The 17270-nt window shown below is 35.4% G+C and overlaps 5 protein-coding genes across 9 annotated transcripts; 3 read left to right on the top strand and 2 right to left on the bottom strand.

Annotated features, from left to right (window-relative positions):
• Positions 1–367: 367 nt before the first annotated feature.
• On the bottom strand, positions 368–5833 carry LOC110822394 (transmembrane protein (DUF2215)). 2 transcript variants are annotated; one of them, XM_088217246.1, is made up of 11 exons: positions 5630–5833; positions 5207–5334; positions 4622–4838; positions 4199–4356; positions 3950–4095; positions 3352–3414; positions 3112–3204; positions 2171–2332; positions 1945–2051; positions 1260–1432; positions 368–1142 (listed from the first exon to the last, which is right to left on the bottom strand). In XM_088217246.1, exons 1-11 carry the CDS (start codon positions 5656–5658, stop codon positions 877–879), a joined length of 1542 nt encoding a protein of 513 aa, XP_088073372.1. In that variant the 5' UTR covers positions 5659–5833; the 3' UTR covers positions 368–876. The 2 variants fall into 2 exon arrangements, with proteins under 2 accessions (XP_088073372.1, XP_021908199.2); XM_022052507.2 differs by lacking the exon at positions 5630–5833 and having other exon boundaries at positions 5207–5407.
• A 597-nt stretch (positions 5834–6430) lies between these two features.
• LOC110822469 (DUF4228 domain protein) lies at positions 6431–9511 on the bottom strand. The gene is made up of 3 exons (XM_022052600.2): positions 8687–9511; positions 8443–8612; positions 6431–6838 (listed from the first exon to the last, which is right to left on the bottom strand). The coding sequence occupies exons 1-3, from the start codon at positions 8934–8936 to the stop codon at positions 6707–6709; spliced, it is 552 nt and encodes a 183-aa protein (XP_021908292.1). The 5' UTR covers positions 8937–9511; the 3' UTR covers positions 6431–6706.
• Positions 9512–10912: 1401 nt separating this feature from the next.
• Positions 10913–11695, top strand: LOC110822287 (cyclin-D1-1-like). Its single transcript, XM_088217249.1, has 2 exons — positions 10913–11256; positions 11367–11695. The coding sequence occupies exons 1-2, from the start codon at positions 10969–10971 to the stop codon at positions 11517–11519; spliced, it is 441 nt and encodes a 146-aa protein (XP_088073375.1). The 5' UTR covers positions 10913–10968; the 3' UTR covers positions 11520–11695.
• Positions 11694–12388, top strand: LOC148266187 (cyclin-D4-1-like). Its single transcript, XM_088218036.1, has 3 exons — positions 11694–11949; positions 12046–12161; positions 12287–12388. Exons 1-3 carry the CDS (start codon positions 11694–11696, stop codon positions 12386–12388), a joined length of 474 nt encoding a protein of 157 aa, XP_088074162.1.
• A 242-nt stretch (positions 12389–12630) lies between these two features.
• Positions 12631–17207, top strand: LOC110822286 (heptahelical transmembrane protein 4-like). 4 transcript variants are annotated; one of them, XM_022052363.2, is made up of 5 exons: positions 12631–12889; positions 13031–13082; positions 13458–13714; positions 15649–15919; positions 16239–17207. In XM_022052363.2, exons 3-5 carry the CDS (start codon positions 13461–13463, stop codon positions 16890–16892), a joined length of 1179 nt encoding a protein of 392 aa, XP_021908055.1. In that variant the 5' UTR covers positions 12631–12889; positions 13031–13082; positions 13458–13460; the 3' UTR covers positions 16893–17207. The 4 variants fall into 4 exon arrangements, with proteins under 4 accessions (XP_021908055.1, XP_088073374.1, XP_021908052.1 ...); XM_022052360.2 differs by having other exon boundaries at positions 12635–12889; positions 13443–13714; XM_088217248.1 differs by having other exon boundaries at positions 12631–13082.
• The last annotated feature ends 63 nt before the right edge of the window (positions 17208–17270 follow it).

The raw sequence follows: 17270 nt of genomic DNA, 5'->3' as shown, positions 1-17270 counted from the left end.
AGAATAACAATGCACGTTCATGCTGTAATTTCCACGTCAAAAAAGCGGGAAAAGAATAATACTTTCAGAATCATTATATGTTAAAATTTATAATATTAGAAACTGAATTTCGTACTTTTTGAAAATTAAATTTTATAAGTTTATTAACTTTTATTTAGGAGAAATTTCTAGTCATTAATAAGAAATTTGTATTACTTTAATATACATAGTATTTTAAAATATAAGTAAGTATTTATTATGTAATTATGAAGTGTTGGATGATAACTCACCAAACCAAATATATACGATTGATTAGACAAGTCCATGGTGAGAAAGAACCTTGACAGTGGAGAAAATGAAGGACAGGCTAGAAAGTCAACACTCGATGTAAAGATAAATACATTATATTACTGTAATCACTCAACTAAGTACTATTAGAATCAATCAACTAAAAATGCTTGACGAGGTTTACAAACATCTCCAGATTACGAAGTGTAAATACTCTGGGTTACTTGCTACACAAATTTGAAAAGGATGAGATGATAAGAAATTGGGGAAGACATCATGGCAAACAGAGTTACTGGGCAGGCATCTGTATCATCTTCCGGATTAATACACACCCCTGGAGTTCAAGCCACTCATTTCAAACTTCCTCGCAGTAAAAATGATGAAAGGCTCGGTAGTATGCACAGACTAAACTAAGATCCTAACTGTTACAACATCAGGCTGATCGTGTTCCTTTGTTATTGACTTCGAATCGGAAACTAGAAACCCGTTATGATTTTTTTCTTTCAGTTTCAGCAATTGAGTGGCAACTTCCTCAGAACATTGACTTTCAACGAGATCGTATTGGCTTGCTCAGAAACCAAAGGAAGCAAAATTTGGTTATGTTAACTCTCAAGAGGCTGATCCAAACCAAAGGAACCTCCATCTTTTACGCTGACGAGAAGTAATGGGAGTTACACTTATTCTTTCGGCATTTTTGGCTACCCATTTTCCAAAATCAGGGGAAGAAACAAGTTCCTCAACTGCCTTTTCTGTGGAGTCTCTAGTGAATCTTTCCCACTCATCTTTGGAAAAATTCCTCCTCTCAGGCGTCTGATGGAAGGTAGAAGGGAAAAAACCAGGACTTGAAAGCTGACCAGGTGGTGTCCTGGTTATACCTGAACAAGTAATGGCGTATATAGGTAAACAGCTATATTGTTGTAAAGGGACTATGATCGGCATTTTAGAAAAAAAAATAATAATAAAATAAAAAATAAAAACATTATCATGCAAACCTTGCTTAGGAGAACTGCATGAATTCAATGTTAAGTGCTTGTATCGGTGTCTAAGGAATTTTGAAGCTTCAGGTCTCTCGTACAGAAATTCATCGAGATCATCAACTGGTGATAACTCAGGGGCATGAGCTTGAACTCCTTTGAAGCCCTTTTTCACCAATTTGAATAATCTCCTGTAAGAGTACTCCAATATTATCTTTCTATTAAAATGCATACTACCATAAAAACTGGGATAATAAGACAGCAGAAAATCTAAAATATGTTATATATACAAATATAGTAGGGACTTAGGCTACTTTTGGAACAAATATAAAAATCTAGGGAATTCCTTCACAAATCAATACTTAGTTCAATCAGAAGATGGTGAATATTTTTTTTTGAAATACAGAAGACGATGAATATATTTTCGAAAATGATAAAAGGTAACCTCAAAAAGAAATCATATGTGGAATTAGGAAAATGCAATCTGATTTCCATGAATTGATCTAATATGGAGTTCGTTCTTTTAATTCCAAACCAAATTCCATATTAAATCAAATCTTTTGTCAGCATTTACATATCCTTCTAGTTGAACTTAGTGTGAAGTTGCAAATGAATTTTGCAAAATTTCTAGATTTACTACAAACATAGCCTTATAATTTGTAAATTAATGGAAAAAGATCACCGTTGATAGTCGTAGACTTACTTGAAGATCCTGCGCAAGAACTTCAGCCTAAATGTTTTCTTTAGTATTAGTGAAACTACTACTGCAGATATAAATGCTCCTCCAGCCAGCAAAGGATCCAACGAGCTCTGGGCACAACACAATAAAATTTGCAAACCTAAATTAACACTCATGACTTCTAAAATTTTTCCCTAACTAAAAATCCTACAGAGATTTACAAGAACTTCAAAGGTGACAAACTTCAAACCTGAAGAACCATAACTCCAGCCAGAATGCGGATGGACCATGCAACAAAAGATGATGTGCTGGTATCAACTGATCCATCTTCCATCAAAACAAGCTTGCGGACAACCCAAAAGCCCAACCATGCTCCAGCCAGAAAAAGAAATGCAAGCAGAAAGATCGCCAACTGCAGTAATATTTTAATAAAACGTTTAGCTAATGAAAGGGAATACTAAGATAAATACCACGGTTTAGTTCCACAAACTTTGGCATATGGCATATGGATCACGAAAACAACTGTTTACAGAAATTTTATGGAGTTTTCTATCTTAAGACAAATAAAGATAGTAACACGAAAACAACAAGCACCAATTACACATGCCAACAAGATGTAGCAAAGGGAAAAAGGGACATGTAGTGGAAAGCATAATAGACTTTATAAACTTTTCAATTCTCGATTGCAAGACCACTTATATAACTAAAAAAAAGTGAAATGGCAGGTCCCCTGTACAGGTAGTCACTACAAGGGAAAAAGGGAGCGAGGGGGGACTTCTGTCATATGCTGTAAAGAGGACTCTGTGAGGCATTAATCTGAAATGGGGTAAGTTACCATATTTAGATTGCATCTAATCCCGAAGAATTTACAGTCCAATTATCCCTAGCAGTTGATCTCGAAAAAAATAGTAAGAAAAAATGATTATATGCTGTAAAGAGGGCTCTCCCAGGCACTAATCTGAAATGGGGTAAGTTACCATATTTAGATTGCAACCAATCCCGAAGAATTTACAGTCCAATTATCCATAGCAGTTTATCTCAAAAAAATAATAAGAAAAAATGAAGATCAGGATGTAACTTACTGTTCAACTACCAAAAGGGTCACAGCATTCATAAATGAGATTTTTTTTTAATACAGTGCTATGCAATATGCATTAAGGAAACTGATGAGACCATTTACAACTTACATACAGGATTGTACATATCTTCACTGATTCCCATCTCCCTAAGAATTAGCCGCAACAGCCTCGGAAAGTAGCCTAGGAGAAAGGATCCAAAACCAAGCTTCACAAAAGAGGAAAAAAAAAAGATGTTTAAATAAACTTAATTTGCAATAAAGTTTCTTTTCAAGAAAGCCCTCACAAAGAAGGGGTGGGGCGGAGGGGCCGGGGTTTATAGCTAAGTTATCAGAGACTTGATATTTGTACTCACAAGAGATGAATATAGAACAATGGCAAGTGAACTCTTCCGTCCAGTTGGGAGAAGCTTCATCCCCTGTGGATCCATTGAAGAATGTAATGGAAAATGGCATAAAATAGATCAGAAGAAAATATAACCATAGACTAAATTATAGCGCCACATGAAATACAGCAAGCAAAATATATACAGAAACAACAACCGAATAAGTAAGGTGTTTCAGGTAGCTAGAAACTCCATCCTTGACTATACAAAGCCAAATGTAAAAAAAAAAACCAAACTAAGAACTTATAACCAGAATTCAAGCAATCTATTAGTAACTAATATTACCAAAGAACTCAAAGAAAAAAAGGCATTGCAACAAACACCACCAATATGAAAAAAAAAGCTGGTTCAGCATAATCCAAGTCAAGTACCTCCACATGTTCATTTATTTCAACAATTAATAAGAAAAAGAATTCACAAACTGGTAATTTTTGACAAATATTTATACGAAAACAATCTATCGTTTTACATTCAATAAATCTTGTAATAAACTGCCTATCCATAGATATCAATGATAGTTTACAAACAATAAAAATTTAAACAGTTAGTATAGCATTGAAAAACGTACCTGAAAAAGGACTATCAGTACAACAAGGATGATTCCAACAGCCATGGCACTGCTGTAGTAAAAGACTAAGGATTTGCTCAGGGCAGAAGCCAAGCTCAATAACACAGTGCCCAGGATTAAAAATATTAACCGGTATACGAAAAATTCTGCAAAAATAAAAGAGTGGTGTAAATGAAAGAACCATCTGTACCAAAAACCAAGTAAGATTAAAGACAATTTACAGATTATATTACGAAAAGAATTAAGCACCTTCTTCAATTGACACCTCAAGGGTTTCCGAGGATAAACCAATCACCCGTACATCTAAAATTTTGTGGTCAAAAGGTGACATGGCTCGAGCCCATGAATCCTGGGAAACTTTCTCCCACCTCCATTGAGGGCACATTCCTATCCCAAGAGATCTATTCCTGCCAACAAAAAGAGAAGAGTCATGAATCAGAGTAATAACACTTCCACTTGCCCCTGGCCAAAACAAGAATGCATAACTCCAATAATTTTGCATTCAACAGAAGAAACCAGCTCAGTTGAGAAAATACAAAACTTTTCCATGTCTACCTCCTTGAAAACCTTAAGATGATCAGAGAAAAATTATTACAGCATACCAATTGTACAGATGAATAAGTTATTAGCTTTGTAAGTTTGGTTGAACAATCACATAACATACTCACTCACCTATGAAAACAAGCTTCAAGGAGTGGTTGTCGGATGATTGAACTATTTTGAGTGACTTTCACCTTCGCTGAATGCGCATACTTATCCAAATGTTTGAGCCTTGAAATTCCCTGGATATGTACTCTTTCACAAAGCACGGCTGTGCCTGGCTTCAGTCCAGGAGAGTTTTTCACTAGCAACCTAGGAGATATTTGCAGTGTACTGGACTCACCAACAACTACAAAAACCAAAAATATTGAAGGCAGAGTAAATAAGAAACAGCTACAGCTTCGATTAGTTACTGCAATTTTGTTTCACGTCTTGTTGCAAGACTGAAATATCAAAATTTCCCCAATTATAACATTCCAAGTAAACAACAGAAAATCCACCACCCTAACTAAAATTCTAAACCTTTTTCTTCTTTTAAAAAACTAACAGTGTTAACAACCCGATTTTTCATCGATTTCCCGTTCAATGCCTAGATTTTGCAAATAGAATCCAAGATACTACGCGTCCAATAAACTCGTTTTTTAGTCATCATGAAACAAACCAAACCCTATATTTCAATCGCAGGAGACGAGGAATAAAGATAAGATAAGAGAGTACCTAAAGAGAGTTGTTCGGCGGAGACAGTGAAGACTAATACCGAGAAAGCCACTAACAGGAACCGGAGAGTGAAAACGGAGCTCCGTACCCGGTAACCCATGATTTCCGCTTCTCGTCTGGGTCTGCAACTGACGGGAGGAGAGAAGAGAGGAGGCACACATTTGAAAATACAAAATATAGATTGGGGTATTTCTGGTATTTCAGAAATATAAAATTTCATCGGTGCCTGACCCATAAATTAGCTGACGTGTAAAAACAACAAAATTAATTTTTACATTTATAACAACAATAAAAACTTCCTTAGGTGAATCTACCCAAAAATAAATAAATAAAAATTCTATAAAAATTTATGGGTTAAATCGAATAATTTCTCAAGAACAATAACTAAGAGACCTGATACTACCACTTGAATCAAGAACCTACGTGCAGATGCTCACGATTGGGACGGTCATACGAGTGATTTGGAAGAGGTCTCGAAAAGTACTTAGCGCTCATTTCAACCAATTCTCCATAATCTTTTCTCTTGGCTGTGTGGCATGACTAAGCGATTCTGCTCACATCGGACGACCTATATGCAAATGAGAAACAGCCATCAAAATTGAATTATCTCTGTACCTTTTAGAAATCAATAGCTACATCAAAATTTATTACTTATGGACTTACACATATGTTTTCTCAAAAGGGAAAAGAAAAAAAAAATTAATCTTTGATTAGTTTTGATAATGAAGATTATTTGGGGTAGGTAATTTTAATTAATTACTTGAAAAAAGTTTTTTTTTTTTTTTTTTTTCTTTTGAATCAAAATCCCTTCGTCCTACTCAAGCAATGATGAGAGGAAATTGGGTCTGTTTTTGTCTATTTGGATGAGAATGGAAAAGAGGCCACATGTAATGCATTCTACGTGTTTGATAAAATGCCAAAAAGAGGTGGTCTCTCCATCATTATTCACTGTCATCCTATAAACGAAAGCAACAGGTCAAGTTGTTTGTAGATAAAAACATATTTTTATTGCCAATTTTGTTGTAGGCGTAAAATGTCTTAAAACACCTTTGCTTTTATGGGTTTTAGAGGAAAGAATGTATGGTATCATCAGTTCATTATTGTCTACAATTCCAATTCCGTATAACCACACATATGATTCCCCATTTGATTAAGCAAACATATGAGCAAGGAAACGAGGCAATAATTTGGAAAAGCTATTGAATTTAACGCATGAGGCTGTAATTTGAGGCCGGAAATTCGTTTAATAAAACATTAGGTACACATAATATTCCGGTATACAGAGTCTGATCCTCCCAAATGCCCGTGGCTAGGCCTTACATATAAACATGAACCAAAAAAAAAAAAACGGAAAAGATAAAAGAAGGGCGAAGAAGAAGAAGAGGGTATTGAAAATAGTGAAAGGCTATGGGGCGGGAGGGGTGGGATGATGAGAAAAGTTGTTTGTTTTTATTGGAGAAATATTAGAGTGGTTTTTGATTTATAGGGTTTGTGGGGAATTCAAGTTCCAAGCTCTGCAATGCTCTGTAAGGCTGGTCTCCATTGCCCCCCACCACCATTATGCTTTCCTATATTTCTGCTGCTGCTGTTGCTGTTGCTGTTTCCTGGTCGATGAATAAGCTCATCTTCCGCCTGTGCAAAGACGATATGTATAAAAGAAAATCCACTATCACATGTACTGACACAGACACTGACAATTTCATATTTATTAAAAAAAATTTCTAAAATTTTTTGCTTACCCTTTATCCCCAACAAATGTAATAATGACAATATATTCATATTAATATTGAATAACATGAATCCATGAATCATTGCTATAATCTGTTGCATGCACTTTTTCTCATGCATACAAACAAAGTACTGCACACGCAATTCTGAATGGAAAATCTACTTGGATAGATTTTTTCCCCATATTTCTTCATACATGTTCCTCACTTGCACAATAAAGTACATGCATAAAATTATTTCCTGGTCCAATCCTTCTAATCTAACTTTTTACCCAACCAAAAAAAAATCAGTGTTTTGATAATCAGTCTGTAAAAAGGAAAGATAGTTACCTTTACAATCAGTTTACAATTTATCAACCCATGAATTATAGATTACACTAACTTATTCTAAATATCATTTACTTTAAAAAAAAATACTAAGCAGTCTAGATTACACTAACTTTATATGTTTCAACCAAGAATCATTACAAATAGGTCCCAATGCAATCTTACCGAGGGAAATTACTTTTCACTGTAGTTTTGAATCAGGGAATCATCATCAAATACTCAATTATTTCACAATGCAATCTTTTTTTTTTTTTTTTCACTTTCATTTACTGTTCTTCCAAGGGAATATTATCTGATTGACTAATTAATTTACCATCATCAAATATATATCAACCAAATTTGTATGTATAGGATGATTAATATTCTCATTACGGCAGATGAAGCAATAATAATTTCTGATAAAAGCCTCCATCTAGTCTCTTTACTCCTAATCCCACTCCCTCATCTTTTGTTTAATAGCCAAACTGTACACTTTTCATGGTGAAATTAAGCAAACTGTACTTGCAGGACTTAATCATGACCCACTTTCTTAAACACAGAGAAGATGTTTGATTGTCATGAATTAAGTACGACTAATGAAATATAAATTAGTCTACAACAATGTAAAAATATAGGGTAGTTTTTTTTTATTATGTGACCAATATAATAATAGAATAAACACTTTGAATTGATTTAAATTACTTATTTATTTTTGTATTATTTTTATTTGTAAAATATAAGAAATAATAAACTTTGCAAAAGTATATTTATTAATTTTTAAAAAATTTAAAACAAATTTATTCCCCTTTTCATTATATATATATATATAAAAGAAACTTATAACCCACTGCCTCTCCCTTAATCTTTTACCTCTCTACTGTTAACAACAGTAAAGTCCAGTTGACAGAACAGAGGAGAAGCAGAGTAAAAGTAAAACGATAAAGATACAGATCAAGGTCATCAATCAATTAGATCTGCAGTCACAAATTTACAACTCTCGAAATCTGGGTTCCAAATTATTTCACGTATCACCATTTAAATCTTCATTAATTTACCCTGACAATTGCTGTTTTCAGTAATTTTCTTTTAATCTTTTGATGGAGTGTCTTCAGTAATTGTAAGAATACTGATGTACATCAGAGTTGTTTAGAGTTTTCTGGTAGAGTAAGGTGACAATCAATGATGGGATAAACTATTTCTTACCTTAACCGAACTGCAGTTCTCGGATTTCGACTTCGGGTTCGTGTTGGGGTTCGAGTTTGGGTTCGGGGCACCCATGTCATTCTTCTTCACCTCAAGCGCAAGAGCTCCTCTGTCTCTCAACAGCTTCCCTAGTTTCACGCTCTTTTTCGCTGCAAATTCCTTCAACACATCTGGAATGAAAGAGAGATTGTTTAGTCTACAGAATATGTTTTCTTAGTTTGCCAACGGGTGTAATAAAACCTACCTTCGAAGCTTATGAGACGATAAACATGGCCGATTAACAGAGTATCGTCGGGTCGCAAGAGCTTAAGCTGCTTCAATGGCGTCCCGTTTTCGTTCTTCAAAGTCGGTGATGTCACAACTAAAGCAACATAGTGGCCTGGATTCGAGCTCATGACCTCATTAGCGCTAACCGACCAGTAAACCCTCTCGATCTTGTTCCCTGGATGTTGAATCACCACAGTCGCCGCCTCTGCCGCTTGACAATTCCCCATTGACGCTCACAACACACCAACTCTCTCCACCGAACAAGAACCCAACGCTATAAAACGACGGTAATGAGGACTCGAAGATAAGATTTCCGATTAAGTACCGATGTTTTAAATGCTGGTTATGTGAGTATACTTGAAGTGTTAATCAATGGCAGCCGACGCTTGCTCTTGTAAAGTAATACACACAATCCAGACGATGTGACGAAGAGATCACTGTAACCCAAGACAGAGACCAACAACAAGAAAAAGAAAAGAAAAAAATCAAGAACAGAGTGCGAAATGATTTCTCCTGGGATTGAAATAATTGGGTTTGGTGTTCCTCACGCCATTAGAGGTGGCTTGAAGGTGAAACTAAAGCGGTGAGACGGCACAATTTATTGAGAAATGATGAAAAAGTGATGTGTGAAGGAGATGGAATGGTCTCTGACTTGTTGAATCAATCAGTTACCACACACCGCCATTACGAAAGAACATCGAGGAAGCGTAGAGGCTAATAAATCACGCTACTAATAACACCGGTTTTCTGGTACTGAAAGGTTATATATATAGACATATAGTATGATGGAGTTGTAATGGAGACGTGTTAGATCTGCAAGGCCACGTTGGTTTAAGCCTACACGGAAGAGGAAGAAGAGGAGAAAAGTGTGGGGGCCACCCATCAAGCAAACTAGATCATACCGAAATCAATGATCCGATGGGCCTGATCACCGTCTGATTAAAAAAAGTTGGTTAGGTTTTAAATGAGGAAGGAACAAAAATTCTAGCTCCAAACAGTAAGCTAAAACCTGATACCCGGGCTTCCGGGTCATTGACTAATTAATTTGACATGGTGGGAGTTGAGCTGATACACAATTTGCGTACAGATATTATTTTTTTAAAAAAAATTAATTAATTTTTTACACACATGATATTTAAAAATTTACATGTAAAAAATGTAATTTAAATATATCAATAGGAGATTAATTATATATAAAATATTATCTGATTATTATCCAGAGCATTGTTGGTCAAAACGTGGGTGGGAGGTTGAAAGAGCACTTTGATTTGCGGTAATGAAATTGCGCCAAATCGCTCGTTGCATGCTGCACTGCATTTTCAACTGAATCACCCACTCACATCACGCTAATACTTTGCATGCCGTCACATTAATTAATTACCTGATAATTCACTTACTTAGCCGTCACTAATTGATTTAATTACTCCCTTAATCTAATTCTAAACCCAATCAATCTCATAAACTCGCTAAGGCCCGGAAAAAATTTTGAGTTTCTTTTTCACAACTTTTGTGCACTGATTTTAAATTATTTAGTATATTTAAATTAAAATTTTAATTCATTAATATATTAATAAGATTGCAGTAATTAAATTAGGTTATGTTTAAGTAAATTTATTATATTTTTATAAATAAATATTTCATAGTAATTAAATTTTTTAGTTAAAATTTTTTTACTTGAATAGCCCGACCCGCCTTCAAGTCTGGGCCTGGAATGGTCCACACAAATTTTCTTGGTCGACAACAGTATTTTGGGCTTTGGACTTCATTTGATTTGGACCCAGATTTCTCTCTTTGGAAGAGGCCGATGAATGTTTATTCGGCCTGGCATACATGCAAAAGGCCCATAGTTAAATATATAATATGATTTTTTTAATAAAAAGTAAAAAATAATAGGATGGATATACAAATTATAGTGTAATATTTAATTGTTTTAAAATAAATAAATAGAATTAAAATGAAAATTGAAAAGTACACATGATTCATTGGACCCGGACCCGGACCCGGACCCGGGCCCAGACCCTCCATTCAGTTTTGGTTTCAGTAGTTCCCACTACTTCCCAGGAAGTTTCCTGAAAAGAACTCTGGACCCCACATATACCCCACGCCAGTATCAAACAGATGCATATGGGTCCCACATTGATGAAAACGTGATTTATGCATCCACTGTTTGGTTGCTCGGAATTTATATATAAAACTAAAGAAAACACCACAAAACACCGCAGAACCTCTTTTATCTTTTCTGGCCAACAACAAAGTACGATGTCTGCATCCGACGAGTGTAGAACTCTTCTTCTTCTTCCTCCTCCTCATTCCTTGTACTGCAACGAAACAGCTTCCGATGTCTTATTAGACCACGTGTCATCGTGCGGTACTGACACGTGTGATGGTCATGGTACATTAGATACACTCGACGATGAAGACGAGGATTCTGTAGAGTGCATGTTTGACTCGGAGCTTGATCGAATGCTGTCAGTTACCGAGATTTCTGATCTCCGAGAGGTTGTTGCTGCTGCTCATCGAGACGACGCCGTCCACTGGATGTTCGAGGTATTTTTATTATTAATTAATTGTTTACGGTCTGAAATAATTAATAGTTTGATTTATTGATTTTCGGAGGGATTGGGTTGTTAATGCTGCGAGTACTTTGAATTTTACAGGTTCATTCTTACTACGGATTCAAGCCTGAAACCATATATCTTTCTGTAAACTATTTAAATCGTTTCCTCTGTTCTAAAACTCTGCCGGTAATTAATTCCGTTCTGGCTAATACGGAAAGAACTAAGACCACCGAGAAGAAGTTAAATTATTAGTTAATTACTAAAATTAAATTAACGTCGTTCGAGTAAATTATATTTGTACTCATTTTCACAAAACGTAAATTTAAATTTAACTGTGTTTTCGTCTAAATTTCGGGGTGTACGCAGAAAAATAAAGCCTGGGCGATACAACTAGCGGCAATAGCATGCTTGGCAGTGGCAGTAAAAATGGAAGAAAGAGAAGTGCCATTTCTGTTAGACTTGCAAATCAAGAAACCAAAGTTCTTGTTTAAACCGAAAACAATTCAACGAATGGAACTTGTGGTTATGGGGAACCTGAAATGGCGATTGCGCATCATTACACCTTTCAATTTTCTACCTTATTTCACTTCAAACCTACTTTCTTGTTCTCTTCCCACCAAATCTTGTTGCTTCACATGCATTCTCTCCCTCGCTTCTCATCTCATTATCACCACCTGTACAGGTAATTATATACACGTATTATGTTTCTTTATTATATATAATTTACACAGAAAACTTTGACCTGGGTTAAAAAGCTTGATTGGGATTTGTGAAGCAGAGATTGATTTCTTGGAATATCATCCATCCACAATAGCAGCATCTGTGGTGCTGTGCGTGACAGATGAAGTTGTTGACGATCAAAAATTAGGATGCTTACACAAGAGAGTCAACAAAGTAAGCCTAACAATTGTCTCAATTTTTTAAAGCAATATAAAGTTTCACTATACATTTCTCTATTTATAAAATGCAATCACAAGGTAATTAATCACATACATACACGATTTGGTCGAGTGTTACAGGAAATGGTGAAGAGATGCTGCAGCCTTATAAAGAGGGAGTATGTTGTTACCGCCAACCACCAGATGACATTACACAGCATGAGTTGCCAGCACCCAAATTAGGAGTCAACTTTTGCCTACAAAATTGATCTTTTAATGTTGGTATTGAATGGTGTAATTAAATGTAACGATGGTGTAATTATTATTTATTCCATATAAAAATATTTTTTAAATTAATATTTATTTACTACAACAATAAAAAATATAAAAATAATCAATTTTTTCACTATTGAAATACTATAAAAATTTAAAGACCGTTTTATAATTATATTAAAGTGTAAAAAAAACAATAGAAAAAATGAAAATCGAAAATTAGAGGGGCTTTTATCGAATAAATAAAAAGGTGAGGGGTCCACTATAAAATCGACGAATTGTTCCCATCTATTTGGTTCGGCGGGGTCTCACTGTCGCCATAAATCGTGCCAAAACCGCAACTTGTTGCCTACAAAAAATGAAAAGCTTTGGCTCCTCCGCGATTTTATTAACGATGCGTTCTCTTCGATAAATTTCTTTCGCTTGCGTTTCTGATTTGCAGAACTTCCAAAAAATTTCCTTGCTTTCCGAGTGCGTGACCTTGTCTGTTTGCTTCTATAGTTTAAGATTTTTCTCCTGTTTCCTTTTGGCGTATTTTCGATAGTCTCTTCTTTAACGCTTTCTTGTTTGGATTTGCCTCTGTAATCTCGCCTGATAATATTCAATATACAGCGACTTCGCTTGAAGGAATTCTCATCTGGGTCTCTTCTCGACTGGTTGTTTGGTGAGTTTTAACGTAATTTTATCTCCGGTTCCCCTTAAATCTTCATTTTCTTTAGTAGTTTTTTTCTATGATTCTCTTTTTATTCTTTGTTTTCCATCACCATTTCATTAGACGAATGGAGAGAAAGGTTTGGTTTTTAGCTTTGTTTTTTGAAAGATACTTTTATGCGTACCCTTTTCTTGACCTGTGAAGATTTTGGACTCTTTTTCAATCAAAGAAGCTGAAACGTTTTTGCCTTTTCTTTTCTCTCCCAAATTGAGCTTGAGTTTAGCTGGTATGTCTGAGATTTAAAAGCTAGCTTAGACGAATTTGTTTTGAGAGTTGTTAAGAGGGGCTTGTTCTATTGATTATATTATGTAGGTTTGTTTTGAGCAGAGGATGGCTGGTGAGGGAGAAAGTTTTACGAAAGTATCATCCGAAACTGTTGAGAAGCACAGTTTATGTTCTTCAAAGGGAGGGAAAGGGAAGAGATTGTGGAAGAAGGTGAAGTATCAGCTGGTAGAGTACCATTCTTTACCTGGTTATCTAAGGGACAATGAGTACATTGTTGGTCATTACCGATCGGAATGGCCATTGAAGCAAGTTCTGCTTAGCATTTTCACCATCCACAATGAGACATTGAACGTGTGGACGTAAGTTTTTTTCTTTCTTTTTTTTTCTTTTTCTTTTTTCTTTTTTAAAAAACACTAGGCACTATCTCCAACTTTTATCATAGTGGTTTGTTATCCGATCTTTATGTGGGAATAATACCCTGCTTATGATATTGGATTCCTTGCTGTTAAACGGACTGATGCTTTGTGCTTCTTTCTTTTTGTGGAGAGAAGCATATGTTGCGTATTTAAAATGGTAGTTCTGATCTGATCTGATCCTAGCTTTTATATGATCTCTGAAGGAAATAGTTGAATTGAAAGAAATCCTTTATGTTTATTACTGAAATAAGGATCATAAATTTAAATATTGTTTGAAGAAAGAAATCTCAAGGTGGTTGTATTTGCTAGTTGAAATATTTGAGTTAGAATCAAATTTATTATCCTAGTTGATAGCATTTCACTGATGGGAAGGTATATGAGTATGAGTTTCTGGTGGTTTGTAGACCTATAATTTATTGCTTGCACGTTAACTATCAATGTAGTAGGCACTGTTGATTCTTTCTACTAATCTAACGTACATGCAACTTTGTGAATCCATTTGGCTTATTTAAAATTTCAGTCTTGAATTTAATTTTTGCTGATTGTTTAGTGGATAGAAATAGGTTAAACAATCTTGTCTTCATTTTCGTGGCAGAGCACTTGGTTGTTCCAAATGATGGACATAAGCTCTTAAAAGGGAAAGAAAAAGGATTACAAAGTGATTTCTCATATACCCAGGAATTACTTTCTTGAGCAAAATATGCTATTCATAGATATAATTTCTCCCTTCAGGACAATAGCGGGCAATATAACTCTCCCTTGGGCTTTCTTGTTAGTCTTCATGGTCCCTCTGTAGGAGGAATGGAAATTATATGAATGTAATATAAAAGTTGAATAAAAGAAAGACAAGGGAAGGGGATTTGTCTTTACCTCCACCTGTTTGGTTATGCACTATGGGGGAATCATATTTGTGACATATTTAGTGCTGTTATTAGAATTTTTGGAAATTACCTGCAAATTTAGTCTTTCCTTATTGTAAGAGACACAGACATGTAAGGATATTCCAAAATTTGTGAAACTTTTGAAGTGTGTTTTTTGTGTAGCTTATTGAAAATAGACTGGTATTCGACTTGACATTGAAATAATTTTTGTTATCATAATGGGTTTAGGACTATGTCATATTCTTATATTTAAACTTTATTTGGCCTCTTGTTTTTAATTGTTACTTCTTTTGTCTTTGTAGGATTTAGGGTTTCAAAAGCTGGTTACATGCATACAAGAACTAATACTTCATGCATGTCTTATTATATTTATTATACCTTCTCATTGTTGAAATAAACTGCAGCTGGCATTTGGATACTTTTGCTGAGGCATTGAGTGTAAAAAAGATACCATTTTGGAAATTGAAATTTAAGTTGAACTATCTTGTTGCGCCTACAAGAGATGCTAATATTTATTTTTGTTTCTTTGTGTAATAAGGAAGCTTTAGGATTTTTTTTACTTTTCCCTCCTCAGATGATATGTTGCTAATTTCAGACTTTTGGAGAATGTTATATTAAAGCTCATGCTCATAATATTAATTGAGTACTGGCTTTTCAACCAATTTGATGTTAATGATTGGAAGATAATAGCTTTTAAAATAATTTAAATGGTAAAACTCTGGTGGCATGAATATTAGCTTTCACGGTGTATCAGTATATCTTGGTATTTTCTCTATAGAGATAAATAATGTACTCCTTTGACAAACATACATTGACATTATTTGAAGGCATTTACATATAGCTCTTCATATTCCCAGCAGTCGCCATTGATGAAGCTTTAAAAGATTATAAGCTACCGTGTCACTGGATTTCAGTATATGTCTTGGTTCTTTCCATAGAAAAATAGATGAGCTGCTGGTATTACATCTTTAACAAATATTTTGGCATTGGTTGCAGGCATTTAATAGGGTTCTTCCTTTTCCTTGCACTCACCATATACACTGCAATGAAGGTCCCTAAGGTTGTTGATCTTCAGTCCTTACAACATATCCCTGATGTTTTAAGAAAGGCTGATCTGCACAAATTGCATTCAGAACTCTTGACATGCCTCCCTTCCTTGCCAAACATCCCTGACAGATTTAGGTCAGGCTGGCATGTTGTAGATCTTCTATATAATTGTTTGCCAGAGCGATTTTCCAGTGGCAACCACACTGATGTTTGTGTTCTGGTAATGCTCTCTTTTATGATGTTTATAGAATGTTGCCAACTCTGTTAGTCAATCATTGCAGGACTTAAATTCTTTTATATCATTTTCTTTTTTCGGTTGAAAGAAGTATCATTAGAAAGATTTAATAAACCAGAGTCCTTTCTGCAGATGTCTTGATGTTTCAGGAAACTTGTGTTTTGTAGTAAAAACATTTCTACTATATGCAGAATGGAAAATAAATCAACAGAAATTTACTTCTGTTTAATTCCTCTTTAGATTTTTTTTCATGTATTAAGAACTTTGCAAGGCTAATGGCTTTTATGCCTTTGACTTTTTGCAGCATACAGTGAAGGAGGATTTGGCAAACATAATAGCACCATTGATGGTGAGACCAATAACACGCTGGCCATTTTTCGCTTTCCTTGGTGGGGCAATGTTTTGCTTACTGGCAAGCAGCACATGTCACCTTCTTTCGTGCCACTCGGAGCGCCTGTCGTACATCATGCTCAGGCTTGATTATGCTGGAATTGCAGCCCTTATATCTACTTCCTTCTACCCTCCTGTCTACTACTCCTTCATGTGCAATCCCTTCTTCTGCAACCTTTACATGGGATTCATAACCATATTGGGAATTGCCACAATCTTGGTTTCCCTCTTGCCTGTGTTTCAGAATCCGGAATTCCGTAGCATTCGTGCATCTCTCTTCCTCGGTATGGGCTTATCTGGTATTGCACCTATTCTGCACAAACTTATCTTGTTCTGGGAGCAGCCAGAAGCACTTCACACAACCGGGTATGAGATCCTAATGGGACTTCTATATGGGCTTGGAGCAGCTGTTTATGCAACAAGGATTCCAGAGAGATGGATGCCCGGAAAATTTGACATTGCAGGGCATAGTCACCAGCTCTTCCATGTTTTGGTAGTGGCCGGAGCATATACTCACTATCAGGCTGGATTGGTTTACCTGAAATGGCGCGACCTGGAAGGATGTTGAGCCGCAAAAATTGGATAAATAAAGTCAGACTAGAGATGTCTTTAGCATTTAGGAGGGATAGAGGGTAGAAATGCAGTGTTTTGGAGGTTTCTACCCCATCGCCACTCTTTCTGATTCATTCATAAATATGGACTATTAATGATTTGTCCACACACACTGGAAATGTAAATCTCTGTACTCAAGGGATGTATTAGGCAGAAATAGAACAACCAGTTACGCTGTTTCTTATAGAAACCTAATGGTGTATTAGCATGACAGGTAGCTGATCTCAGAGTAAAAGGAAGAAAGTAATAGAGTCTGACGGTTCTGACCTTATATTTTATGCTTGATCTGCCAAGAAACTTGCAGGACTTGAAATTATGATTTTGGCACTTCAAT

The sequence above is a fragment of the Carica papaya genome, chromosome 4 (genome assembly GCF_054855325.1).
Source record: "Carica papaya isolate Zhongbai chromosome 4, ASM5485532v1, whole genome shotgun sequence".
NCBI lineage: Eukaryota > Viridiplantae > Streptophyta > Magnoliopsida > Brassicales > Caricaceae > Carica > Carica papaya.
This window is presented reverse-complemented; position numbering and strand designations above follow the sequence as displayed.

Excerpts from the sequence above, each read along its gene's own strand:
- LOC110822394 (XM_088217246.1), bottom strand. The coding sequence starts at position 5,658 with ATGACCGTCCCAATCGTGAGCATCTGCAC. Across the intron at positions 2,052-2,170 it reads CTGGAGTTATGGTTCTTCAG|AGCTCGTTGGATCCTTTGCT; the intron begins GTTTGAAGTTTG and ends TGTTGTGCCCAG. Across the intron at positions 1,433-1,944 it reads TTCTTGCGCAGGATCTTCAA|GAGATTATTCAAATTGGTGA; the intron begins GTAAGTCTACGA and ends GTACTCTTACAG.
- LOC110822469 (XM_022052600.2), bottom strand. The coding sequence starts at position 8,936 with ATGGGGAATTGTCAAGCGGCAGAGGCGGCGACTGTGGTGATTCAACAT. Across the intron at positions 8,613-8,686 it reads TCGTCTCATAAGCTTCGAAG|ATGTGTTGAAGGAATTTGCA; the intron begins GTAGGTTTTATT and ends CTTTCATTCCAG. Across the intron at positions 6,839-8,442 it reads AGAACTGCAGTTCGGTTAAG|GCGGAAGATGAGCTTATTCA; the intron begins GTAAGAAATAGT and ends GTCTTTGCACAG.
- LOC110822287 (XM_088217249.1), top strand. The coding sequence starts at position 10,969 with ATGTCTGCATCCGACGAGTGTAGAACTCTTCTTCTTCTTCCTCCTCCT. Across the intron at positions 11,257-11,366 it reads CCGTCCACTGGATGTTCGAG|GTTCATTCTTACTACGGATT; the intron begins GTATTTTTATTA and ends TGAATTTTACAG.
- LOC148266187 (XM_088218036.1), top strand. The coding sequence starts at position 11,694 with ATGGAAGAAAGAGAAGTGCCATTTCTGTTAGACTTGCAAATCAAGAAA. Across the intron at positions 11,950-12,045 it reads CATTATCACCACCTGTACAG|AGATTGATTTCTTGGAATAT; the intron begins GTAATTATATAC and ends TTTGTGAAGCAG. Across the intron at positions 12,162-12,286 it reads TACACAAGAGAGTCAACAAA|GAAATGGTGAAGAGATGCTG; the intron begins GTAAGCCTAACA and ends CGAGTGTTACAG.
- LOC110822286 (XM_022052363.2), top strand. The coding sequence starts at position 13,461 with ATGGCTGGTGAGGGAGAAAGTTTTACGAAAGTATCATCCGAAACTGTT. Across the intron at positions 13,715-15,648 it reads GAGACATTGAACGTGTGGAC|GCATTTAATAGGGTTCTTCC; the intron begins GTAAGTTTTTTT and ends CATTGGTTGCAG. Across the intron at positions 15,920-16,238 it reads ACACTGATGTTTGTGTTCTG|CATACAGTGAAGGAGGATTT; the intron begins GTAATGCTCTCT and ends GACTTTTTGCAG.